Below are 27,675 nucleotides of genomic sequence, written 5' to 3' on the forward strand. Positions count from 1 at the left end.
TATGCTTTTCCAGCACCACATTCTCGACCCTGACTAATGAACGCAATCTACACATCCCTGAACACTATGGGCAATTTCACATGGCCAATCCACCTAACCTGCACATCTTTGGATTGTGGGAGCAAACTGGAGTACCCGGAGGAAACCCACGCAGACACTGGGAGAATGTGCAAACTCCACACAGTCGCTAGAGGATGGAATTGAATCCAGGTCACTGTGAGGCAGCAGCACTAACCACTGAGCCACTGTGCCACCCCACAGTTTAGAAGGAGTGGTACGTGGCGAATATATCTTTGGAAGTAAATTGTATGAGCAAAATAATACAGCTACTATGGGGGTTAACACACATATAACATTTACATGAACAACGAAGTCTTGATGTTAGTTAAGGAAGGTAACGATGGACATTAGAGTGCGCTGGAAGAGAACACAGGAAAATCAAGACAAAATCAGGAGATAGCTCAGGCAGGTAGACTTTAGAACAAGAAAGAAATAATTACTGTTTTTTCAAAGAGTACAGTTCACAGTATTGTGGCTACAACATATTTTGTGACTGAGCACATAAGTTGTGAAATAAGCTTAAAAGCTGGTGCACTCTGGTGGCCTGCCTTATGCAGCTTGGACTTTGGACACCAGATGTGAACTGCTGCATTTAAAAGTTCCATCCAGCAAGCTGACATGGATGTGAATGCTTAGTGTTTGCATGTTTATTATGATTTGATACATGAACTTAAGGCAGAACCAACTTTGTTGTAAATAAAATATTGAAATTACAGATATAAGAATCACAGATCGATTAATTAATAAGATGAACCAGCCTTAAAGCTGTCTTAGCTTCAAACTACAAATTAGTCACATCTAACACTGAATTTGAAATTAAGTAATGTAAAATCTCTGTTGAGTGAGGGATTGTTAAAACTGAATGACTATATTTTATTGAGGGATATTCAGAAACCATTCCTGGTTGCTATTTGGTCGACTTAGTTCCAAATACAATACCTTATTGAAGTACCTCCAGTCATAGCAGTTCAATTCATCTTTATTCCTTTTAAGTGATTTGAAAAAATTATTTCTGGCAAGCACATTAGTAAAAATAAACTGCAAAAATAAGTTACATTAGACCAAAATTTTAACTTTACCTACCTGATGCATTTTTAAGATACCCATTTGCATCTGCAGTTGTGTACATGATATAAGGCCCAGGCTGATTCACACCAAACGGCTACAGGAAGAAAAATAAATAAGTTTACACACTTTGCACATACAACGTAGCAAATAATGCTTTAAATAAGTGAAATCTGAGCAACTGATCAAATTTCTTCTTATTAAGAGAAAGCACTTAATCCCATTGGGTTGTATTAGGTGCTTGTACCATCAGCAACTTGAAACATTTTTTTCCAATTTTCCTTAAGTGATATAACCTGTTCCGATAATCTGTATAAAGAAATACTTCCTAAAACCTTTCCTCACTCAATAATTTTAAATAACTTCTGCAGTCAGAGGAAACATACAGGGCCTGGGGGAGACCACTCTTGAAGTACTATGTGCAGTTTTGGTCTCCCCTTTTTAAAACAAAAGGTTACTCTGGCCATGGAAGGACTGCAACAAACATTTACTAGACTGACTCTTGGGATGACAGAACTGACGTGTACAGAGAGAATGGATCAGTTAGGACTATATTCACTGGATTTTAGAAGAATAAAGAGGGATCTCATAGAAAGCTATAAAATTCTGACAGGGCTAGACAAGGAAAACATAGGAATTATGTCCTTGATGATTGGGGAGTCATTTTAAGAACATAAGATATAACGGCAGGAGAGAACCAGTTAACACATTGAACCTGTTCAATATTCAATGATGCTAACTCTGCTTTCTCACCAGTATTTTTCACTACCCTGAGAGATCACAATTCTCTCAATGAGCCTTGAATATATTCAACAGCTGAGCATCCACAACTCTCAAAAATTGATAAATGCTATGTGAAAGATTTTCTCTTAATTTCAGGCCAAAATGAATGACCTTCTGAGACTGTGCCTGATTTCTCTTCAAGGGGAAATAAGAACTCAGTGAACCACCTTGTCAAGCGTCTTCAGAATCATGTACATTTCAGTGATATCGAAAGTTCAGAACCTCTCATCACAGGATAACTTTTATTTCATCACAGGAAGCAATTCAGTTGATGTTGTACTGCCTCCATTGTAAGTAAATCATTTCATAAATATGAAAACCAAAATTACACAATATTCTATGATTAGTCCCACCAAAGCCTCATACAAGCATTGCTCCCTTTTTCTCATATTTCTCTTGCAATAACAGCTAACATGTCACTTGGCTTCCTAATTGCTTATTGTACCTAAATGCTGGCTTTCTGTGTTTCTTGTACAAGTACAGATACACCCAAGTTTCTGAATATTAACATTTAAAACTTTCATGGTCTTTAAATAAAACATTCTTGTTTTCTTTCCATACTAAGGTGACTAATCACACACTTGATCAATACCTTGTTGCCTACTCCTTTATCTTTTGCTATCTCTTTGCAACTTTTGTGTCTCCTCCTTATTCGCATATAGTTATGTCTCAGCATAGAGTCATAGAGATGTACAGCATGGAAACAGAACCTTCGGTCCAACCCGTCCATGCCGACCAGATATCCCAACCCAATCTAGTCCCACCTGTCAGCACCCGACCCATATCCCTCCAAACTCTTTCTATTCATCTACCCATCCAAATACCTCTTAAATGTTGCAATTATACCAGTCTCCACCACATCCTCTGGCAACTCATTCCATACACGTACCACCCTCTGCGTAAAAAGGTCGCCCCTGAAGTCTCTTTTATATCTTTCCCCTCTCACCCTAAACCTATGCCCTCTAGTTCTGGACTCCCTGACCCCAGGGAAAAGACTTTGTCTATTTATTCTATCTATGCCCCTCATAATTTTGTAAACCTCTATAAAGTCACCCCTCAGCCTCCGACGCTCCAGGGAAAACAGCCCCAGCCTGTTCAGCCTCTTCCTGTAGCTCAGATCCTCCAACCTTGGCAACATCCTTGTAAATCTTTTCTGAACCCTTTCAAGTTTCACAACATCTTTCCAACAGTGGCCTAACCAATGTCCTGTACAGCTGAAACATGACCTCTCAACTCCTGTACTCAATACTCTGACCAATAAAGGAAAGCATACCAAATACCTTCTTCACTATCCTATCTACCTGCGACTCCACTTTCAAGGAGCTATGAACCTGCACTCCAAGGTCTTTGTTCAGCAACACTCCCTAGGACCTTGCCATTAAGTGTATAAGTTCTGCTAAGATTTGCTTTCCCAAAATGCAGCACCTCGCATTTATCTGAATTAAACTCCATCTGCCACTTCTCAGCCCATTGACCCATCTGGTCCAGATCCTGTTGTAATCTGAGGTAACCCTCTTCGCTGTCCACTATACCTCCAATTTTGGTGTCATCTACAAACTTACTAACTGTACATCTTATGCTTGCACCCAAATCATTTATGTAAATGACAAAAAGTAGAGGACCGAGCACCGATCCTTGTGGCACTCCACTGGTCACAGGCCTCCAGTCTGAAAAACAACCCTCCACCATCACCCTCTGTCTTCTACCTTTGAGCCAGTTCTGTATCCAATTGGCTAGTCCTCCCTGTATCCCATGATATTTAACCTTGCTAATCAGTCTCCCATGGGGAACCTTGTCGAACGCCTTTCTGAAGTCCATATAGATCACATCTACTGCTCTGCCCTCATCAATCTTCTGTGTTACTTCTTCAAAAAACTCAATCAAGTTTGTGAGACATGACTGCCCACACACAAAGCTATGTTGACTATCCCTAATCAGTCCTTGCCTTTCCAAATACATGTACATCCTGTCCCTCAGGATTCCCTCCAACAACTTGCCCACCACCGAGGTCAGGCTCACTGGTCTATAGTTCCCTGGCTTGTCTTTACCACCCTTCTTAAACAGTAGCACCACGTTTGCCAACCTCCAGTCTTCCGACACCTCAGCTGTGACTATCGATGATACAAATATCTCAGCAAGAGGCCCAGCAATCACTTCTCTAGCTTCCCACAGAGTTCACGGGTACACCTGATCAGGTCCTGGGGATTTATCCACCTGTAACCATTTCAAGACATCCAGCACTTCCTCCTCTGTAATCTGGACATTTTGCAAGGTGTCACCATCTATTTCCCTACAGTCTCTACCTTCCACATCCTTTTCCACAGTAAATACTAATGCAAAATATTCATTTAGTAGCTTATTCTCAGTTTCTTCATCTAACTCATTCATAGAGATTCAAAATAACTGAAGCCACAGCACTGATGCCTGTGGCACCCTGCTAATTATAGCCCATCAACTTGAAAATTATCTGTTTATGCCAGCTCTTTGATAACAATTCCTACACCATCAAACCCATACCTTAAGCATTAAGCTTTTATACAGCACCCTGTCAAATGTCTGTTGGAAATGCAAGATTATTACATCTAATGGCTCCTTTTATCTAACCCAGAGCTATATGCTCAACAAATTCTAATAAAATTGTCAAACACAATTTCCTTTTTGGAAAACCATATTGGACTGTCCAATCATTCTATGATTTTCCAAATGCATAATTATGACTTAACAAACAATCCCAGCATTTTCTTGATAACTAAAGTCAGATTAATTGGCAGCAATATTTTACTTGCTAACTTCCATATGTGAGGAATATTCTAGAACCCAAGAAACTTTGGAAAACCTTGGCGATTTAACAGACTTTAATTTCTTCACTACTTTTTCCTCTATGGAGATTAATTAGTACAAGTTATCTCACTCTTGTTCAGCACACATGGATATAGTCTATTTTTAATATAATTGTTGCTCAACATTACGAAGCCAAAAGTTATTTGTGCAATATCTTTTCCTCACAATGCCACTTCTTCACTCCTCATGATAACTTATCCTGAGCTACACTCATTTTTAAATACTTATGAATATTTTTGACCTTTTGTTATTATCATTACCTATCTATCACCCAGCTGCTGGTGCGACTGGACATGTTGGGCTTTTGCCTGAAATGTCGATTTTCCTACTCCTTAGATGCTGCCTGACCTGCTGTGCTTTTCCAGCATCTGCAGTCCTCACTTTTGCCAAGAACCTATAATAAAATCTAGCCTGCCAAATCTAGCCTTTAAAAAATGCAGTTAACATGATCAATCACTGAAAGCCATATCAGGTAGAATTTCTCGAACAATAGAAGTTTATTACAACAAAGAAAATAAGGAAAAGTCCAAGCTCTGTTAAAATTCATAGAAGAAGAAAGTCTCATTCTGTTTTCTGACATTATCTGTTATAGAGTTTAAACCCAGAGAAAGTATTCCTCTATGCTAAATATTTAAGTTTGACATTATTGATTCTATCCAATTTTTCCTGTGACCTGTAATTTTTTCTTACATGGTATACCAGCAACATTTGAAAAGTTTAGAATTTCTCAGCTTTTAAAAACGTGCAAACTGCACAAACTAAATTTTATGATTGAACTAACTGTGCTTTTCCAGATTTGTTCTCTACTTCATACAGGGAAAGACAAGAAAGACCAGCTGTATTATTAGAACAATGCATAGTTTCTTGGTTCATTGGCTGATTTTTATTCCTTTTTCTAGACATCCTAGAAACAGATGCTTTGGCCTTCCATGCCTCTACCAACCAACAAACACCAAATATAATAATCCCATTTATGTGCACTTGGTCTCTAGCCTAATATACCTTGGGATTTTAAATTCTCAATGTTGCAAAGACATCTGCCTCCAACAAGCTCTTAGCATGTTCTGTATTTTTACCACCATATAGGTGGAAAAAAACCTCTCCTTTTTCATTGCCTTCTTTCTTGTCTTCACTGGTCTGGTATAGAGTATAAAAATTGGCAAGTCATGTCGCAGCTGTACAGAACTTTAGTTAGACCACATTTGGAATACTGAATACAGTACTGGTCACCACACTAGCAAAAGGATGAGGAGCCATTGGAGACGGTACAGTAAATGTTTTACAGGATGTTCCCTTGTTTGGAGGGTATTAGCAAAGAGAAGAGATTGCATAAACTTGGCATGTTTTTATTTGAATTTCAGGGGCTGAGGGGCGACCTGATAGAAGTTTACAAAATTATAACAGGCATGGATAGAATGGATAGTCAAGAGTCTTTTACCAGGGTAGAAATATCAATTACTTGGGGAGATCGGTTTAAGGTAAAAGGGGGAAAGTTTAACGGAGATGTATGAGGCAAGTTCTTTTTGAAACAAAGGGTGGTAAATGCCTGGAATGTGATGCCAGAGGAGGTGGTAGAAGCAGGTATCATAGCAACATTTAAGAGGCATCTTGACAGATACAAGAGTAGCGAATTGAAGGATATGGACCGCATAGAGGCAAATGTTTTTAGTTTATAAAGGTGTCATATGATAGTGCAGACTTGGTGGGCTGAAGGGCCAGTTCCTGTATTGTAGTGTTCTTATTCTTTGTCCTTTTCTAGTAGACACTATAGATGGTTCTGACCCCAGTCAGGCCTCTTTTAAGGTGCCCTAAAAATCTTCTAACCTGAGGCCTTTCTGAGCTAAAATAAATCTTTGATTAGTCTGAAATAAAAGCAAGTTAATGCCATTCAATAAGCAATTCCCCATTAATGCTCTGGCAGACCCTGTTCTCTGATATATGTGTTTTAGGTCACTATTATGAAGGACTGTCTGACCTAATTATGTATTAAAAACCCTTTCCAAAAGTAACCCACCCATATGGCAATATTTTAAAATCCAAACACTAAAAATTATACAAATCATACAACTTGCATCATATTATATTCTTGGCTAGTTTTCTTTTGTTGAATCTACAATATAGCACTTTAAGGCTTTTTTTCTCTGATAATGCATTAAAATCAGCACACAGTAGCCCTGTGTGCTAAATAAACGTTCTTCATCATCTACTGAATTCTAGTCATTTCAGATAAAAAAAAACTGTTTAAACCAAAACACATAGAAGGTCAAATCATTTTAAAAGTACAGTATATGATCCATTTTCTGATCATTAAGACAACTTTCCAGACTTTCACTACTATGCAGTGTTTTTCCATGGAGATTAGTTTTGGCAGGCAGCTGTCTATGACCAGGTAAGCATCAGCAGGTTCCTAGTGACTCGTTTACTATAAACAGATTTTAGTAGTACTGTTCCAGTACAGATTCAACACTGGCATCCAACAGACAATGGGGAAAATTGACAAGGTTTGCCCTGTATTCAAAGAGCAGGACAAATCCAAGCCAGCCAATTACCACCCCATCAGTCTATATTCGATCAAGGATGCATTCAACCCAGTGTGCTATCAGTGAGCTCTAGCAAAATGAGAAATGATGGGATTGGAGACATACCGGGCACATATCAGTCATCTCAGCTTCAGGACATCTCTGCAGGTGTTCTTCAGGGTAGTGTCCTTGGCCAAACCATCTTCAGCCGCTTTATCAATGTCCTTCCCTCCATCACAAGGTCAGACCCGGGGATATTCGCCGATGATTACACAATGTTCAGCACTATTCGTGACTCCTCAGATACTAAAGCAGTCCATGTTCAAATGCAACAAGACCTGGACAATATCCAGGCTTTGGCAAACAAACTGCAAGTAACATTCGCATCACACAAATGTCAACGACAATATCCAATAAGAGACAGCTGAGCCATGGCCCCTTGACAGTGAATGGCATTATCGTCACTGAAATCCCCCCACTATCAACATCCTGGGGGCTATCATTGCCCAGAAACTCAACTGGACTAACCACATAAATACAGTGGCTACAAGAGCATGTTAGAGGCTAACCTACCTCCTAACTCCCCAAAACCTGTCCACACTTTACCAGGTACAAGTCAGGAACATTATAGAAGACTGTCCACTTGCTTGGATGAGTGCAGTTTCAACAACGCTCAAGAACCTTGACACCATCCAGGACAAAGCAATCTGATCGATTGGCACAACACCCACAAGAATCCACTCCCTTCACTACCGGCACTAAATAGCAGCAGTGTGTACTATCTGCAGGACGCACTGCAGAATTTTACCAAAGGTCCTTAGATGGCATCTTCCAAACCTCTGACTAATTCATTCTAGAAGGACATGGGCAGCAGTTATATGGGGACACCACGATATGTAATTTCCCCTCCAAGCCACTTAACATCCTGTGACTTGGAAATATATCACCATTCCTTCACTGTTGCTGCATCAGAATCCTGGAATTATTTCCCTAATGCCATTGTGGGTTGACCTATCGACAGGAACTGCAGCGAATCAAGGAGGCAGCTTGCCATCATTTTCTCAACTAGAGGTGTGCAATATATGCTGGACAGTCTGCGACACCTACGCCTCACAAGAGAATTAAAACAAAGCTTGTATTCTACCTACGTTGGAAAATCCAACCCTCAGCTTACATGGACTCAAGTACAAGATCAATATTCAATCAATTTTATACTGGTCAGTTTAAACATATTACATTACAGTATATTCCTGCATTTTACTTTGAATATTCCATTAAATCTCATTATATCAAAAAGTTAATACATTGAATTCAGCTACTGAACTCTTCTACTTCTGTGAAAATAAAGTAAGAGTTCAGTGAAGCTTTGCAGAACAAAGTGATTGCCTGCAGGAATTCATATAATTTATCATGCTTATTGTGCATAGCATGAATATAAAATTGCAGATGATATTGATGTTGTTGGTGGTAGGAGTCAGAGGATGAGTGGTAGAACTAATAACCCAAGAATGGCATCAAAACACGAGAAGACACAAGTAGGTGCAGACAGGGCAGATAAGTGACAAATACAATTTGATATAGTGAAGTATGACTCAGCTCATCTTTCATGTAAAAACAGGGAGGAATAAGTGGATGAAGGAAAAAGAAATCTGGGAACACAAAGCAAGGAGACAATGTTCAATTTATATACAACCTTTGAGACAACATTTGAGAGTACTATCTGCAGTTCTGAACTCCGCACTACAAAAATTTCGAAGCACTTAAGAAAATGTAGAAAACAATGTTTACAAGATTTGGAGATGCCGGAGTTGGACTGGGGTGTACAAAGTTAAAAAGTACACAACACCAGGTTATAGTCCAACAGGTTTAATTGTCCAACTAGCTTTCGGAGCGCTGCTCCTTCATCAGGTGGTTGTGGGCTACCAATTGTGTGCTTCCAATTAAACCTGTTGGACTATAACCTGGTGTTGCGTGATTTTTAAATGTTTACAAGGATGGCATCAGCATTAAGAGTATGTAACAATAAGGAAATATTGAGCAGGCCTGATTTCTTTTCTTTAGGAAGAGAAGACTATAAGGAGAAATGTTGGAAATGTTGAAAATTATGAAAGGAAACATTAAATGTGGAGAAACTTGTAAGCAAGTCCATAACAGGTGAGCATAAATATAAGACAGCCAGTAATACATGAAAGAGAGAATTGAGGAGAATTTTAATTTTTTAGAACCCACAAAATGGCAAGAATGTGGAATGTTTTACCATGCTGAATGACTGAAACAAATACAAGAAAGAAAGGAATACACTGGCAGCATAGGAAATGATATTTAGAATCCAAAGATGCTTGTGTGCAGTACAAGCAGCACTGGTACACACAATGGCTGAACAGTATATTTTTCTGCTGTAGATTCCAATTAGTATTCTACAATATATTCAGGATTCATTAACTCAGTTGGTTAGAGGTCTTATAATATGGTGGTAGCATCCCTATTTTTGAGCCAGAAGCCATGGGTTCGACTCCCATGCCAGGACCTGCTGTCATGAAAGGCATTCAATGTATCTAAACAAGTTAATGAAAAACCTGCATATTCTTCCAACAAGGGGAGGCAGTAACAGCAGTAAAGTCTCCTTGTCAGCCATCCTACAAAAGGCAATGACAACCCACTGCAACACTTTGTTCACAAGCATAGATCAATTCAATGGAAGTCCATGGGTCAACCTCAAACAAAAGAGTGAAAAGACAGATAGACAGACAGTTCATTTGGATAGATAAGCAGAGTATATTATTGAATTATGTAAACAGCACAGGTATTGTCTCTGTACGAGCAGTGTTAGTTTATAGAGACTGACCTTCTTGCCTTGTGAAATGTAGCTAACTACAGTTAATAAATTATTGATACTAGATATACATTCAGCATTTTTAGCTTTAAAAGAAATTAGGGTCATTGTAAAATTAAAATGAGTATACATGAAATATGATCTATCAAGTCAGGATTCAGTCAGAGATCTGGTCGGTTTGCTGGTCTTCTTGCCTTCACCTCAATTAAGTTCAACCAGGAAAGGCCTCAGATGGCTCGCCTGCCCCATTACCAATTGAGGACCAAGAGTATCCAATTAATGTCCAGTTAAGCACCTCACCCTGTCACTGCTAGTGTTAAACTAATGGTGTGAGTCCAGGGCACATCCTGTGGGAAATATAGCAATCAAACCCATGAAGAATGCTTGTGAGACCTTGTTCAAAGGCACTAAGTACTGAGAGCCAATGTCCTTGTTTCTGGTCGCTTTCCCCCATCTCAAAATTCACCTCCTGCTGTCAAACATGTACAAAACTCTTGGATGATGTACCAATACCAGCTCTCACCTCCATGATACGTTTCTGTTCAATTATACTCTGATTGACTGGCAGCTCTGGGTGTGTGTGACATGTAACCCTCCTCGGTCCTTAGTGCTGGGGATGATTTGCTGCTATCTGAGTGAGACATTATTTGATTGGCCCTCTTTAAAACAGCTGCATAGGACTCTCACCTCTCTCCAACCAGCAGGTGAGATCCCAGCTGCATCCAGAAAATTCACCTCTTAATTTCTGTCAACCCCTCCTTTCTCCAAGAACTGTGATTTCCCTGGCTTGTATAGAAAAGATAAATGTTTAGTTCACTACTCTAAATTGTAATTTTGATAATATGAAACACTTGTTTTAAGGGTCAATTAATACAGAACAGTAATGCCTTGTTGACTTTGCTTTTCCTCAAGTCATGGTTACAGCTGGTTGACGTGAGGCAAAGTACTTGTAACACACTCTTAACGAGTATTGTTGCTGCACCAAATGTTCTTAGGCATTTTTCAAACTTCTAAATGAATTACTAAATATTAAAATCCTTTGCTCTGGTTTAACAGCATTTTAAGAAGATTTTTGGTCTGCTCCAAAATACATTGGATCACCTGGACACAATGTGTAATTGAAGATCAGGAGGAACCAAACAGAGAGTGCTAAAGGACCCTATAAATTTTGTTCCAGTATATAAGGGGAAGTGACGGTTCCTTTCCTGATATATGATGTGACCTACCAAAATTTTACAGTATTTGTTAAGTTCTGGCAATCCAGCATATCTGGGTACAGGGCTAGGAAAGTTTCCCCATTAATCTTTCTTTCAGTTTTCAGACATTTCAGGATCTTCATAAAAACTGATGTTGTTTCTCTCGTGATAAAATTGGAAAACAGTTTTAAAGAAAGTTCTAGCTTCTTTTCAAATTGAATTCAAGAAACTCATCCTCCCTTTTCCTTGCAGTTATTTCTCTTTATTTCAGTAATTTGCCACAGCCAGGACATATTCCTAGAGCCAGACAGAATCTGACAGCTACAGACACTTATTTCATTCTTTCTTTTCAAATCTTGAATTACTCCATTCAACTAATTTTTGAAATCAATCACCACCTTTCAATTGGCTTGCTACTATTAACAAACGTCAAGATGATGAGAATGCAGCTTGTCAAACTGGTCCTGAAAACCTGAATGTATTAAGGTTTCCTATTCATAGATTTTCTGATGAAAGCATATTACTACGTGGACATCTTTCACAATAAGTAAAAAAGTGCCCAATGATGAACTATGCAAAGGAAAGACATTATTACACTATTTTTCTTTGAAAAATATAATTTCTACTAGTTTACGTCTTTCCCAACACAGGCTAAGTTGGCAACAGCTATTGATTTAATGGCAAAAACCATCAGCATTGTCTGAATGGTGTAACATTGCACCCCAGAAGGTATCTTTACCAACTGCAGCAGTTTAAGTACTGGATTGTCTAGGAAGTCTTAATTCTGCTTTATTTTTTAGATTCCCTACAGTATGGAAACAGGCCCTTCGGCCCAATAAGTTCACACCGACCGTCTGAAGAGTAACACACACAGACCCAATTCCCTCTGACTAATGCACCTAACACTATGGGGTAATTTAGCATGGTCAATTCACCTAACCTGCACATCTTTGGACTGTGGGAGGAAACCCAGCAGACACGGGGTGAATGTGCAAACTCCACACAGACAGTCATCCAAGGCTGGAATCGAACCTGGGACCCTGGCACTATGAGGCAGCCAACTCTAAATACTCCATACAGAACTTAAATACAGTAGGAAATGTTATTCCATCACCTAATATAGAAGTTAATGAGAATGATAAAGAAAGTTCCTAAATACCAAAAAGAATTGTCAGCGAAACTCAATACGGACACTACAAGGTCCTTCCAAAGAAAGATTGTGCCTTTGGCTCATCCATCTTCCACTCTGCCAATGTTCAGCTAGGTCATGGAGGACATAGCAAACACCATGGAGACAGAGTTTGGCAAATACAGGACTGCTTCTCCTCAGTGGTCGGGGCCTGGGAACTTCACCTTCAGTAGGTCAATTACCTGTTCAATAATTGTGCTTGAGGATGCATGGGAATGAGCTCCACACTTGAGTAATTAGTCATGGCTTCTGGGAGCACGCCTTGTAACTCATGAGCCAACCCTGGAGATGATATGGGAGAACAAATATTTACAGCATTTTAGAAAGTAAACACCACAACTACTCTCTGGATAGCAGACACACGCCTGCAAGAACAATCACTGTGATCTCACACAAGCTGAATACTGAAGGAGTTAAATTCCTTTCTGTTCAGGATTCTGAGTGCCACATGAGTGCAACCAATTGGCCCTTAGACATGACAAAACCAGCAAAGGATGTAAATCTCATGGCTCAGACAGCATGGCTCTTTGGATCCATGGTGAACTGCACAAGGTTATGTGCTTTCCTAAAAAGGGTGCCTGTGAATTCATCATGCAGTAGTTGGTGACTGATTGGGAGATACCACCTAACCTCCCAGTTGTGCTTTGAAAGGAACTGATTGCAAAGAAATAAATTCTGCTGTGATATTTAGTGCCGGGGCATAGAGCTGCATTCTAAGCCATGTTTCTGCAGATGACAACATTTTCACCATCCTGCCTGTCTTCGACAGCAATTATGTAGTGAACGAGGTTCCCTGCCTCGCATGGGCAGACTTATTGCTCTGGACAGGCTATATTTCTTTGAAAGTCATGATCTCACAATACAACAGTCTGGTAATACCTGTTCGGATTTAGTTAGCTAATGAAATAGTGTCCTGAGTATGCTGCATTCCTTGTACCTTGTGAGGGTTATTGTACCAACATATATTTTGAATCAGCCTGCTAATGAAGAAGTCTAAGACAGAAGCATGAAGCAGCATGTATAAACCAGAGTGTCTAGAAAAATATCTACCTCAACAGGTACATGCCTCATATATATATATATAGAGTCAGGTCTTTGAAGATATATTTCTTTTGCTTACTGCTAACAGCATTGCAGAATCTGCAAATGTAATTCCAATGAAATGCGGTAAGACAAAAACTTTAATCAGTTGTCAGAAATCTAAATTTTGGCCTCCCATGCAATTACGTTCCACCTTCCACATTTCTACCCAGGCAGAACTAGGATATTCTGTCTTCAATATTCACATATTTTATAGAATGATTTATTAATATGTGAAAGGGGATTTAAAATTACTTGCTCTTGCCAGTAATTTTTTTCTTCACAGTCCCTGCAATACGAATTTCATGATCAAAATAATTGACCTGCTTTCAGTGTGGGCATAGTTTGCTGTCCAAGTTGCCTTGGGTCTCCCAATGTTTTAATACACATGCATCTCCCCAAGATACACAGCATTGAGACATTCAGAACAGCATGACACTGTCGTACTTACATGAAAAATGCCCACTAAACATAACAAAAAAATTGGGGTTGTTGATTCCAGTGTAAAACTTCTGTTTAGTAATTGAAACATATCACAGAATTTAACCATTGTGTGTAGAGACTCATTCGTCCCAGTCTGTGCGGAGTTTGCATGTTCTACTCGTGTCTGCGTGAATTTTTGTTGGGTGCTCTGGTCTTCTCCCATAGTCCAAAGATGTGCAAGTTAGGTGGACTGGCCATGCTAAATTATCCATAGTGCTCAGGGATGTGTAGGTTAGGTGTGTTAGAAATGGGAAGTACAGAGTTGTAGGGATAGGGTAGGAGATTGGATCTGGGTGGGATGGTCTTCAGAGGGTTGGTGTGGACTTGCTGGGCTGAATGATCTATTTCCTGTGGGGATATTTCCTTTATACTGTGGGGACTCTACAAAATATAACGAAGAGTTGAAGTGGAAGTGACTCCTGTCACAGATCAGTTTGCAATTCTGAGCACTGTCCATCACTAAAGATATGCAGGACCAAAACAATCTGCAAAGAAAACAAAACTTAAATCCCTAATATGAATAGGATAGTCTTCTGTAGTATACCATATCCATATTGCAGGAACACGAGTCAATTTATTTGGTTCTTCCTACTCAAAGTAAGTTTCAGTATTGACTCAGTTATTATCAAGCATCCTGTATAAACAATAAGTTAATGATTAACAGCTTTCTGGAACTCATCCAATGTATCCAACTGCTGACACATTTAATTCATTGCATCTACATGAATTGCTTTCTCACTAGCTAATTAGAATTAAGTTACAAATGGACAGATCTGCAATCCCATGAAAACATAGGACTCCACAGTTTGCTTCAGTTTAAACGCTATACAAGGTGTCTCGCGATGTTAGTTTACGAGCTGCTTTAGAATCTTCAATAGAATGGCATGAAAATAATCTATCCCATTGCTAATTTCTACCAAGCTACAAGTAAATGCAAGACAATTGTAATCCTATTGAAAATAAACAAAGAAAATTGCCACGTGTCAAAATATAGCTGATGACAATGATACTGACAATGCAGCTAAAATCCTTTGGTTGCCAAAACAAGTTTACTTCACAAAATTTTGTACAAGTTGAATAATGCCATATGTGCATTAATTTCACTCAATATCCTTAAAATCACAAAAAAAAGTGCCCAAGTTTGGATTCAGATGGGCATCACTGGTCAGTGGATATCATGGAAGGTATTTAGAGAGCAAACTGTGACTTATCTGAATGTAGAGACAATATTTCAAAAAAGGAAATAAAGATTGGTTCTATTATAGCTTATGTAAAGTACTGAGACAGTTTGGAAGATGGTAAAATTCAGAACACAGTTTATATTAAATCTTTGATATACTAAAGATTGATTTTGGAAAAACAAAAATAGATATACTTAATAATTGTGGTTAATGCCCAGTTTGAGGATTGCTAAAATTATCACCTCAAATGTTTGCTCCCTATACTTCATATAATCTTTAAACAAAGTTGACAAGGAAAACGTAAACATTTGCATGATAAATTGTGCTCCATTAGTGTATAGGTTTAACAATGATCATCAGCGCTACATTTAAACTTTTTATTGCCTATAATGAATCAAATGACAATTGTTTCAATAGTGTAATCTTATTATGGTTCTTCTGAATCAAATTAGTTTCAGGATGCAAACTAATACAAAGTTAGCATAGTCAACAAAACAAAATGAATATTTAAATTGGAAACAGCAATAGGCCATTAATCTCCTTGAACCTGCTTTATCATTGAATAAGATCGCTGCTGATCTGATTTTAGCCTCAAACTCCACATACTCGCCTATCTCAGTAGCCTTTGACTCTCTATATGCATAGCTCTCCTGACACAGCAAAATAACTCTTGCTAGAGTTTCAGGTCACTTTCAATAAAGTACTTTAGCCAGTTATGGGTTATTAAGGTTTGCTACTGATTTTTGTTTTTGAGGTTGAAGCAGGATATTGTTTTAGTTGCATTAGCTCTTAAGTTCCTGACATTGAAAATCAATGTTTATCTTAAATGCTAGCAACTCCTGTGCTGTTTCACCCAAGATCAGATTGAGTGCAGACAGGTTATCCACATATTTTCTATTTTCTCAAAATGGAATCAGATATGGAGCAGGATATTCTTTTTCAATCTACTGATTTTTAAGGCTTTGAAGAATTCATTTGATTCCAGAAGAACAAATGATGGCCTTTGTTCATAACCTGCCAAACATGATTTAAATATTCCTTCCAAATTATTTGGTTTACATTTTGAAAAATACTGAATGTGCCAAGGGTGTGATGAGAGGACAATCTCTTGTCGAGTCATTTTTACCATCTACCTATTCCAGGCTAACTTAAACTGATTAAGCTGAAACCAAAGAACTCTTAACTCCTTTTCAATATAGATAGGAGAGTAACAGCATTCCAAAAGAATAGTCATGCTAGTCTCAAAACATTAACTCTGTTCCTCTCTCCACAGATGCTGCCAGATCAGCAGAGTCTTTCTTTCTTTGTATTTCAGACTCCAGCAGTCACAAGTATTTCGCTTTCAGAAAATAAATCCAAAACAAGAGATGCTTATTTTTGAGGCAGAATGCTTACATAGCTTGGTTCACATTTTGAAAACATCTGAATTAATTGAATTCCATCTTTTGAAAGGGATAGACCACAATCCTCAATCCTCTCTCTCATCCAAACTCGTTAAACCTAGGTTATTTTATATCAAATGTGATTTGGATTGAAGAAAACAATTACCAAAAATACAGTAACTGTTTAATTTATGATTTGAATATGATAAACTTTATAGCAAAAGACCTTAAGTCGTAATACTATAAATGGCATTAGATACTCCCATATTGGATTTACTTTCAATGCCTATGCTATTGTTAAGCATTACTTGCTCAAATAAAACGAACTATTCTAATTTACGCAAGATATGATTAATATCTCAATTTGTTCTGTAAACAACAGAGCAGCATTCACTAATTTGATTTTTGAATTTTATGTAATACAACTTCTGTATTGCAATTTCACAGCAGAATGCACAGGGAAACATATTCCTTATAGCCACCTAGCTCAAATGCAACTAGTTTAATTATGATACATATCAAACATTTTTAAGAAGTCAGTGTTACTTTTTGACAAATATAACCAACAAAGTATTACTTACAGTGACTTTATGTGGGCAATCATTAGAACACAATCCACTGAGAACTGGAAAAGGAAATAAACAAGTAGTGTTAAACTTTTTTTAAGGGCGAACACAAATTATTTGAATAAATAAATCTTGACTGAAGTACATGCACACAACTAAATCCTCATTCTAACTTCAGAAAACTGGGAAACATGTGGAAAGCAGTTAGCTAGAGAAAGGCCCTGGAACTGAGGGATAAAAAAAATCACAAGAGTGCAGTATCATTATGGTAAATTCCATCGAGTTTCCATTGAAATATGCGACAACGCTGCTCCTGTAACAAGCCTTTTTTTTCCCCATAGATGTCGTAAAAGACAAACACTCTGAAAAGTTTGGGGCTGAATGGTTTTGGGGCCAATTTGATTATAGTTAACAGATACTGCCTCAGACAGAAGGCTTTCAAGTTTAAAACAACACACTTGCACGATGAAAGGGGAGTGGCCAGTTCTCCCAGCTCAGCTTTTCTCTGGTTTGTTTTGGTTTGGTTTTTAATGGTTATGTGGAAAAGCTGCTGGACTCAAAGAAGCAGGTCCAGGATGGTACTCTCTCTGTGACTTCTCTCCTGTAAGATCCTATGTTTGATTTACCTTTTGTGCAACAGGGTGTTTATAAGAATTGTTGCAAGTATTGGGAACATCATTATTAAATTGGGATGATCTGTTGAGTTTTCAGATAAGTTAAGTTATTCGGTATTCCGTATCCTTTTGTTCACGCTTCATTCAGCAAACCTGTCAGTAAACTCTGTTAGCTATTAAAACTAAGTGGTTTGACCAGCAGCATCTCTCCTGGAATATCTATACACACCTGCTAAGAACAACTAGCAAAGTTAGGGTCTGGGCTACCTTCTTGAAATGTTTTGAGGGGTCTGGCCTGGTCCATAACACATACCTGACAGAAAATGATAAAAATATATAAATAACAGCAGCTGGTGCTCACTAGTGCAATACTAATTCTCAGAACTTTTTCTGTACTTCTGTATTGTAACAACAAACACTTCAAAATTATCAATTTACATCATCAATCCTCTATTTAGTTCTACAGCAAATTAGTGAAAATTACTAATAGCGTCATAGAGATGTACAGCATGTACAGATGTACAGATCCTTTGGTCCAACCCGTCCATGCCGACCAGATATCCCAACCCAAACTAGTCCCACCTGCCAGCACCTGGCCCATATCCCTTCAAACTCCTCCTATTCATTTACCCATCCAAATGCCTTTTAAATGTTGCAAATGTAGCAGCTTCCACCATTTCTCTGGCAGCTCATTCCATCCCTGAGCCATATATTTGTAATTGCTATGATATATCAGTCCCATGTTCCTAACCATGCCCTAAGTTCATCTTCCTTCCCTTAGGCCCCTTGCTTTGAAATAAATGCAGTTTAATTTATTAGTCCTACCTTGTCCCTGCCCTGCCCTGCCCTGACTGTTTGACTCATTTCTGTTCTCAACTGTACCACTCTCAGATCGATGTCTTTCCTCACTATCTCCCTGTGCTCCACCTTTCTAGTTTAAATCCTCCCGTGCAGCTCTAGCAAATCTCCTGGCCAGTATATTAGTCCCCTTCCAATTTAGGTGCAATCCGTCCTTCTTGTACAGGTCACTTCTCCCCCAAAAGAGATTCCAATGATCCAAAAGTGTGAATCCTTCTCCCATACACCAGCTCCTCAGCCATGCATTCATCTGCTCTACCCTCCTATTCCTGCCCTCACTAGCTCATAGCACCGGGAGTAATCCAGATTATAGCCAGTCTCAATACCAGAAACTTGGTTGTTCGTGCTACTTTCCCCTGTGAATCGATCACCCACTACATTTTCCAAAACCGTATACTTGTTTGAAATGGGGATAGCCACAGAAGACTCCTGCACTAACTGTCTACCTCTCTTACCTTTCTTGGAGTTAACCCATCTCTGTGACTGTATCTGTGACTTTTCCCCCTTCCTAGAACTGCCATCCATCACATACAATGCTGTTGCAAATTCTTCATTGCCTCTAATTGTCCCTCCAACGGATCCATAGGATTCACAACCAACAGCATTTATTGCAGATATAATTCACGGTAACCCATAAACTCTCCTTAAACTCCCACATCTGACAAGAAACATATATCACTCTACTAAAGGCCATTTTTGCTCCTTCACAATCTACAGACCCAGAAAATAACACAGTCTTATTCCTCTACAAAGCACTGCTCAGAGTTAAATTAATAGTTACGGCTTATTTTTAAGTTTAATCAAGTGACATATCTCAAGAAACATATAATCAAGAAAGAACCCACTCTACTCACTACTGCAGACTTTCTGTAGACCACACTTAAAACTATTCACTTCTCTGATTCTGTGCTGTGACTTCGCCCAAACAGTTCTTCCAAGATCAGTTGTGAATTCCACCGTTTGTTAATTTTCCCAGACACACTCCGATGTCCAGCGATACATGAATTCAAACAACAAAGGCAGTGACTGTACAGGTACACTGTGGTGTCAGTTTCTTTCTCTTTCTCTCCTGCACTGACCTCACCATGTGCTTCCTTTGTCTGTTCTTCTCCCTTTTAAAACTGCAGTTATTTTGACTTTTTTCCCCCAAAGTTCCAAAACAATGTAACAGTATATAAAACAGTAATTGCTGGTCCTGAAATTCAAGGAAATCACCACTAACACCTAAAATACCACAAAAAAGGAATCAATTACATATCATTAACTTCAATGACATTAGAAGTCTGCAAAAACCATTTTTGTGAATATCAGTATGCAAAAATTAATATCATTTTAACCCTCAATAAAATCAAAAATGAGTTTCCCCATATCAAGTACAAACAGCTTAAGCTTAAAAAAAACTGGTTGTTACATGCACAATATTCATCATCCTGGCATCGACATAGATTCTTTTCATTGAACATCTGCACTATAATTACTGAAGTACACGGCACAAATTTAAAACATAGATGCTACCACATATATTTGTGAATGCTCCAGTCTCAAGAACATTAGACTGATAAACTGCCTGACAAAATGCTTTGAACAATAAAGTTTAGTTGCAGATTAGGGGGTAGGCAATGAATAAAGAAGAAACCGTAGATTGTCAATAGAAAGAACCTGCATCGATGTCAGGATGATGAATATTGTGCATGTAACAACCAGTTTTTTTTAAAGCTTAAACTGTTTGCACTTGATATGGATAAACTTATTTTTGATTTTATAGTGGGTTAAAAACGGTATAAATTTTAGCACATTGACAATCACAAAAGTAGTTTTTGCAGACTTCTAATGTCATTGGAGCCAATGGTGTGTAATTGATTCCTTTCAGCAATCATTAGAAATTTTCACGAATTTGCTATCGAACTAAATAGAGGATTGATGATCTAAGTTGATAATTTTGAAGTGTTTGCTGTTATAATACAGAAGTACAGAAAAAGTTCTGAGAATTGGCATTACACTATTGAGCACCCACTGCCTGTTATTTACATATTTTTATAATATTGTGTCAGCTATTCGTTATGAGCCAGGTCAGACCCCTCAAAACATTTCAAGAAGGTAGCCCAATCCTTAACTGTGTTAGTTTTTGAAATGCTAACAAGGTAAATATATCATGCAAATTTATAAGATATCACTTCTTAAAGTTTAGAATAAGGTAATTTATTGATGTCATTAAGTCTGGATAGCAGGAAGCTGTGGTACCATAACTTATATTGACCAACACAAATGGAAATCATGAACACAATGGATCTCAATCTGCAATCTATCAAGATAACTTGTGTTCAGGCAAATGTTGCAGATCATCAAGTATAGGAACAATTCAAACCTAAAAGCTGTGTAGCATGACAATCATGTGGAATAGATTGCTACACAATGCGATTATCTGTAGCTGCACAACATGAAAATTTGATGATATTCTCTAAAAAACATTTCCAAGGAAACAACTTTTCCTTTAAGCTGAAGTATACAATTTTCGAAAATCAATCAAGCTAGGTTTCTGAATGAACTCTGACTTATGAACATATGAAATAAGAAAAGTAGACCATTTGGCCCCTTGATCCTGACTCACCATTTAATCTGTTTGTACTTTGAATTCTACACTCCAACCTACCCTTGATAACTTTTTGATCCCTTGTCCAACACAAGATCCTGTTTTGACTGCCATCTGGGCTAGAGTTCTAAAGACACACAACCCTCAGAGAAAATAATTCATATATCTGTCCTAAAAGGACTTCTAATTTTCAAGTAGTGCCCTCTAGTATCAGACTGAACTGATCCATAAGAGGAAACAACCTTTTCAAGTCCAACTTCTCAAGGCCATCCACAATTTTAAACACTTCAATCAAGATACCCCTCACTTTTCTAAACTGAAATGGAAACAAGCTAAGACTGTTTAACCTATTCTCATAAGATATTCTACTCATTCTAGTTTTCTATTCTATTGATTTCTACAACTAAATATAAAAAGCCATGCAGTAATGGTTACTGGAAAGACAGTAATTTATTTCCCACTTCAAACGTAATTAAAATAATCAAGTTTAATTAAATTACCAAAACAAAAGCAAGAATGTATCTTGTTTAATTTCAATCTGACTCAATCATAAATTGTGTTTATTATTATCCAAAAGGTGATCAAATATTTGAGGACATTTTACTAACACCTTGAATTTGGGTAGAATGCCCAAGCCTATGCTCCATTGACTTCCATTCAACAAGTATTAGGACATAGGTTAGATGCCTCAACTGAAAGCGCTTCATTCTCACTGGATGCATTAAGTTAAAATCAATGCTCAAGGCATTTGGAATAACACTAATGATGACAGATTAATTTCACATTATTCTAAAGATAAAAGGCATCCACTCTCTCTCATCCGAGCAGTACTATGTGCATCCGAAAATGAGCTGCCAATCTGAAGAAGCTACAGCTCAGGGCTAAGCATACACACTAACAATCACATGTGACCAAGAAGCAGAATTCGACAACAAACACAGCAGATCAAAGCTTTCCAGTCTTAGCTCATTTATTGTGAATGAAAGAGGCCATTGGACACTCTGGAAGCAGGAAGCATGTTTCTGCTGATGGGTGAGTCCCGAACCAGAGGACACAGTTTAAAAATAAGGGATAGGCCACTTAGAACAGAGTTGAGGAGAAACTTCTTCATCCAGAGAGTGGTGGGTGTGTGGAATGCTCTGCCCCAGAAGGCCGTGGAAGCCAAGTCTTTGGATACTTTAAAGAAAGAGTTGGATAGAGCTCTTAAGGATAGTGGAATCAAGGGTTATGGGGATAAGACAGGAAAAGGATACCGATTGAGGATGAACATAATGAATGGTGGTGCTGGCTCGAAGGGCAGAATGGCCTACTCCTGCACCTACTGTCTATTGTCTAAATGAGGTTGTGGCTTCATAAATGTCTCAATCCTGAATGATGGCACAAATCAGAGTGAGTGGAAAATATAAGGATGAAGCTTTTGTAACCATTTTCATCCCATATTGCTAAATAATAATGGCATCCATCTCAGTTACTTGCTAAGGTCCAAACCATTTCAAAAGTCAGTTTTCAGTCATTTTGACTTAGTCAGTATGATGTCAAAAATTGCTCAACACAGGAAAAGCTACAGGTCAAGACAACATCCTAACTCAAGTGTTGAAGAATTCGCTCTAGAAAGAGTTGAACATCTAGCCAAGCCGTTGCAGTACAGCTATAATACTAGCATCAGAAAGTGGAAAATTGCTCAGGTATATTCTGTCCATACGACATATCTAATATGACCAAAGTTTACTCTGAGTAACCAGCAAAGTAATGGAAGGGGCTGTCAGCAATGCTATTAAACTGAACTTACTAGATCAGGTTACATTACATCGAATATATAACACAAAAATGGGCCATTTGGTACAAGCTGGCCTTGCTGGTGTTTATGTTCCAATTGAGCTCTGTCCATCCTCATCTAAATCTGCTACTGCACCCATCTATTCCTCATTTCCTCACAAGCTTATCCACCTTTCCTTTAAATACATCTATGTTATTTATATTAATCACTCCATGTGGTAACAAATTCTGGAGAAAGTAATATAGAAAGGAATGTAGATTAAATCAACTGGTTATCCTCAGATACAGTAGCGCCTCAACTTACGAACTTAATCCATTCCAGGACCCCGGTTTGCGAACCGAAAAGTTTGCGAACTGAATCAATTTTCCCATTGTTCAGATATTTCCGGAGTCTTTTCTCTTTTTTGTCTCTTGGAGGTTGATGATGCCACAAGAAAACGATCCAGAGAAACTTGTTTTTTTATTTGTTGCAGAATTTTCCGAAAATGGGACATCACATTGTCATTTAAAATGTTCACCTTCGTTCGTACCTTGAATTTCGTACGTACGTTGAAGCAAAATTTTACGTACAATCCTGTTCGTAAACTGATTTGTTCGTGAACGGGGTCGTTCGTATGCTGAGGCGCTACTGTAAATTTAAAAATCACACAACACCAGGTTATAGTCCAAAAGGTTTATTTGAAAGCTTGTACTTTCAAATAAACCTGTTGGACTAATACCTGGTGTTGTGTGATCTTTAACTTTGCCCACCCCAGTCCAACACCAGCATTGTATCATCAGATAGAGCACATTGGTCATATCTAGTGAGTTAGAGTTCAAATCCATTCTTTGAAAATTGTGAAACTAAGTACATACATTAAATTTGTTGGCTTGCACTGGAAAACAGCATGAAAACTGCAAGGTTGCTGAAATTAAAATCTCTTTTTAAGGTCAATTTTACACATTCTGAAATATGTTTAACAGAAGCAAATACAGCCTCTTGAGCATTTTCCTGAAATTACTATTAAGGGTGTGGACAGAAAGCAAATCACATTAAAAGAGACCCATAAAGAAAATTAATGGAGTGGGAGCAGATTTAATGTGGGTGGTCATAATTAACTAGAAATTTTATGTGATTTGAATTCAAATGAATTTGCTGAACTGACTCTTGGAGGGAAAATGCCTGTATTAATTCAGTCATAATTGCATTTTAACCTCAAAACAATTAGTTTAATATTTTGTTTCTTCAGATTAATGCAACAGATTTTTTAAAAAATGCGAACAGAGAATGAGAGTCATATTGGTATGGCCGTATTTCTTGTCTATTCCTAGTCATCCTGAGGGAATTAAGAGTTAACCATGTGGTTCTAGGAGTGGAGTTATGTACTGACCCATTACATAGATTCTCTTCATTGAAGGTCTTGAATCTGTTGGATTTTTATGAAACATGATCAGGCTTCATTCTTATTTTTAGTGCTATCTTGGCAATGAACCTACTTCAATTTAACAGTTGCCACCTCATATACTAATTTAGTACCATGCCATAAGATCTTATCCAAATGTAACTGTTATAGAACACATACAAATATTATATAACTTCCATTTGAATTAGTTAGTACTAATAAATAACTTCAATTCAATTTACATTTTAAGATTTCAGATCTTCTTAACTAAGGGATGAGACTGCAGCATTGAAACAGCACTTACTTATAACAATGCGTCAAAGGTTGCAAAGTTACCATTCAAAATTGATTTCTAATTTTCACAAGTAAAGGATATTTTCGTAAACATATCTTAGGCATGGCTTCCCAATGTGGGGTCACAATTTAAGATGTTGGACTTGCAAGTTCAGAGGGGGCAATGACCACTGTGGAAATGTAGTCAAATTTATACAGCTTTGTTCCTATCCAACACAAAGGCCCCCACTCTCACAGGCCCCACCCCACTCTTCTTCATTAGCTTTCTCAGTTCTCAATGAGGAGTCATAACAATTTTCAAATCTCAAAATCGGATTATGGTGGGAAAAAGCTTGGCAAACAATGACATTAGTTGTTGTAATTACTAAGCTTGCACAACGTATATAGTAAACAATCTATTGCAAAGTAGGAAAGGGAATGGTACCTAGCTTATTAAGATTACATTAATTAAGGACAACACAAAACTTTTCAATTATTCACCCAAATATTAAATAGTTTATTTTATAATCACCAAAATGCAATTCAGACTACTGACAGACTACTCAAATGTCTTCAGGATGTTAAAAGGTCATATAGCTAGTTAATTTGAATTGGGTCACTATTGCAATGAAGGAAAATACAACAGCCAATTTGTACTTGGCAAGGTCTCACAAACATCAATATAAGGCTGTCTGTTTAGTTTGTACAACTTTTAAAAAGTTAAAAAGTCTTAAAATTGATAAATCTCCTGGCCCCGATGGGATACACCCTAGAGTTCTGAGAGAGGAGGCTGAGGAAATAGCAGAGGCATTGGTTGAGATCTTTCAAGAGTCACTGGAGTCAGGAAAGGTCCCGGATGATTGGAAGATGGCTGTAGTAACCCCCTTGTTCAAGAAAGGATCAAGGCAAAAGATGGAAAATTATAGGCCAATCAGCTTAACCTCGGTTGTTGGTAAAATTCTAGAATCCATCATTAAGGATAAGGTTTCTAAATTCTTGGAAGAGCAGAGTCTGATTAGAACAAGTCAACATGGATTTAGTAAAGGGAGGTCATGCCTGACAAACCTGTTGGAATTTTTTGAAGAGGTAACAAGTAGGTTAGACCAGGGAAACCCAGTGGATGTGGTCTATCTGGACTTTCAAAAGGCCTTTGATAAGGTGCCACACGGGAGGCTGCTGAGCAAGGTGAGGGCCCATGGTGTTCGAGGTGAGCTGCTGGGATGGATTGAGGATTGGCTATCTAACAGAAGGCAGAGAGTTGGGATAAAAGGTTCTTTTTCAGAATGGCAGCCGGTGACGAGCGGTGTCCCGCAGGGTTCGGTGCTGGGGCCACAGCTGTTCGCATTATATATTAATGATTTGGATGAGGGAACCGGGGGCATGCTAGCGAAGTTTGCCGATGATACGAAGTTAGGTAGTACTGAGGAAGTGGGGAGGCTACAGAAGGATCTAGACAGGTTGGGAGAGTGGTCCAGGAAATGGCTGATGGAATTTAACGTGAGCAAGTGCGAGGTCTTGCACTTTGGCAAAAAGAATAAAAGCATGGACTACTTTCTAAATGGTGAGAAACTTAATAAAGCCAAAGCACAAAGGGATCTGGGAGTGCTAGACGAGGACTCTCTAAAGGTAAACATGCAGGTTGAGTCTGTGATTAAGAAAGCGAATGCAATGTTGTCTCTTATCTCAAGAGGGTTGGAATATAAAAGCAGAGATGTACTACTAAGACTTTATAAAGCTCTGGTTAGGCCCCATTTGGAGTACTGTGTCCAGTTTTGGTCCCCACACCTCAGGAAGGACATACTGGCACTGGAACGTGTCCAGCGGAGATTCACACGGATGATCCCTGGAATGACAGGTCTAGCATATGAGGAACGGCTGAGGATACTGGGATTGTATTCGTTGGAGTTTAGAAGATTAAGGGGAAATCTAATAGAGACGTACAAAATAATACATGGCTTTGAAAAGGTGGATGCTAGAAAATTGTTTCTGTTAGGCGAGGAGACTAGGACCCGTGGACACAGCCTTAGAATTAGAGGGGGTCATTTCAGAACGGAAATGCGGAGACATTTCTTCAGCCAGAGAGTGGTGGGCCTGTGGAATTCATTGCCACGGAGTGCAGTGGAAGCCGGGACGCTAAATGTCTTCAAGGGCGAGATTGATAGGTTCTTGTTGTCTAGAGGAATTAAGGGCTACGGGGAGAACGCTGGCAAGTGGAGCTGAAATGCGCATCAGCCATGATTGAATGGCGGAGTGGACTCGATGGGCCGAATGGCCTTACTTCCACTCCTATGTCTTATGGTCTTATGGTCTTATCTTCCCCATGTTTCCATTGGTTTCCTCAGAGTGCTCCAGTTTCCTCCTACAGTCCAAAGATGTGCAGGTTAATTGGATTGGCTCTGCTAAATCACCCTCAGTGTCCAGGAATGTGTAGATTAGGTGGATTTGCCATTAAACATGGGAACTGCTGGAATAGGGAAGGGGGTGGGTCTGTGTGAGATGCTCTTCGGAGGCTCGGTGGGGTCTTGATATATCAACTGGCCTGCTTCTGCTTCCACACTATTGGGATTCTATGAAGTATGGACTGAAGTCTATGTGCATTCTTGGACTTCATTAAAAACTTTGAATAGAAAAACATGGAACTATTTAAAATTTAATCAGCTCATCACCATATCAGCGAAAACATTTGACAAGTTGTAGAACAAAATTTCAAGAAAACTTGATTTTAGATGCATAAAATTAAATCTACAAACACAATATTTATATCACACTAAAATCATTAAGTTGATTTGATGTGTCCCTACATATTGCATATAAAAATGTACTGGAAGGCATGTGGAAATAGGTTCAAAGGACTTTTAAGAATGAAACAGAACCAAAGAAAATGTCAGTAAGAACACATTGCTTGAAACATTAGTCAACCTTGTACTGTTTTGTTCCACTGAAAGAGCAAAAATAATATTAGTTTTTCAGTTTTCAGATTATGTAGTTTTCACCTAAAGCTACG

The 27,675-nt window shown here is 38.4% G+C and overlaps 1 protein-coding gene across 1 annotated transcript in view; it reads right to left on the minus strand.

The window, feature by feature from the left end:
- itfg1 (integrin alpha FG-GAP repeat containing 1) overlaps positions 1-27,675 on the minus strand; it is a 251,148-nt gene that overhangs the window by 31,167 nt on the left and 192,306 nt on the right. The window contains exons 13-14 of the mRNA XM_072596239.1: positions 17,194-17,237; positions 1,144-1,222 (exon numbers count right to left, since the gene is read on the minus strand). Coding sequence (XP_072452340.1) covers positions 1,144-1,222; positions 17,194-17,237 — 123 coding nt within the window. The remainder of the gene's footprint in view (positions 1-1,143; positions 1,223-17,193; positions 17,238-27,675) is intronic.

Source organism: Chiloscyllium punctatum, chromosome 26 (genome assembly GCF_047496795.1).
Source record: "Chiloscyllium punctatum isolate Juve2018m chromosome 26, sChiPun1.3, whole genome shotgun sequence".
Classification (NCBI taxonomy): Eukaryota; Metazoa; Chordata; class Chondrichthyes; order Orectolobiformes; family Hemiscylliidae; genus Chiloscyllium; species Chiloscyllium punctatum.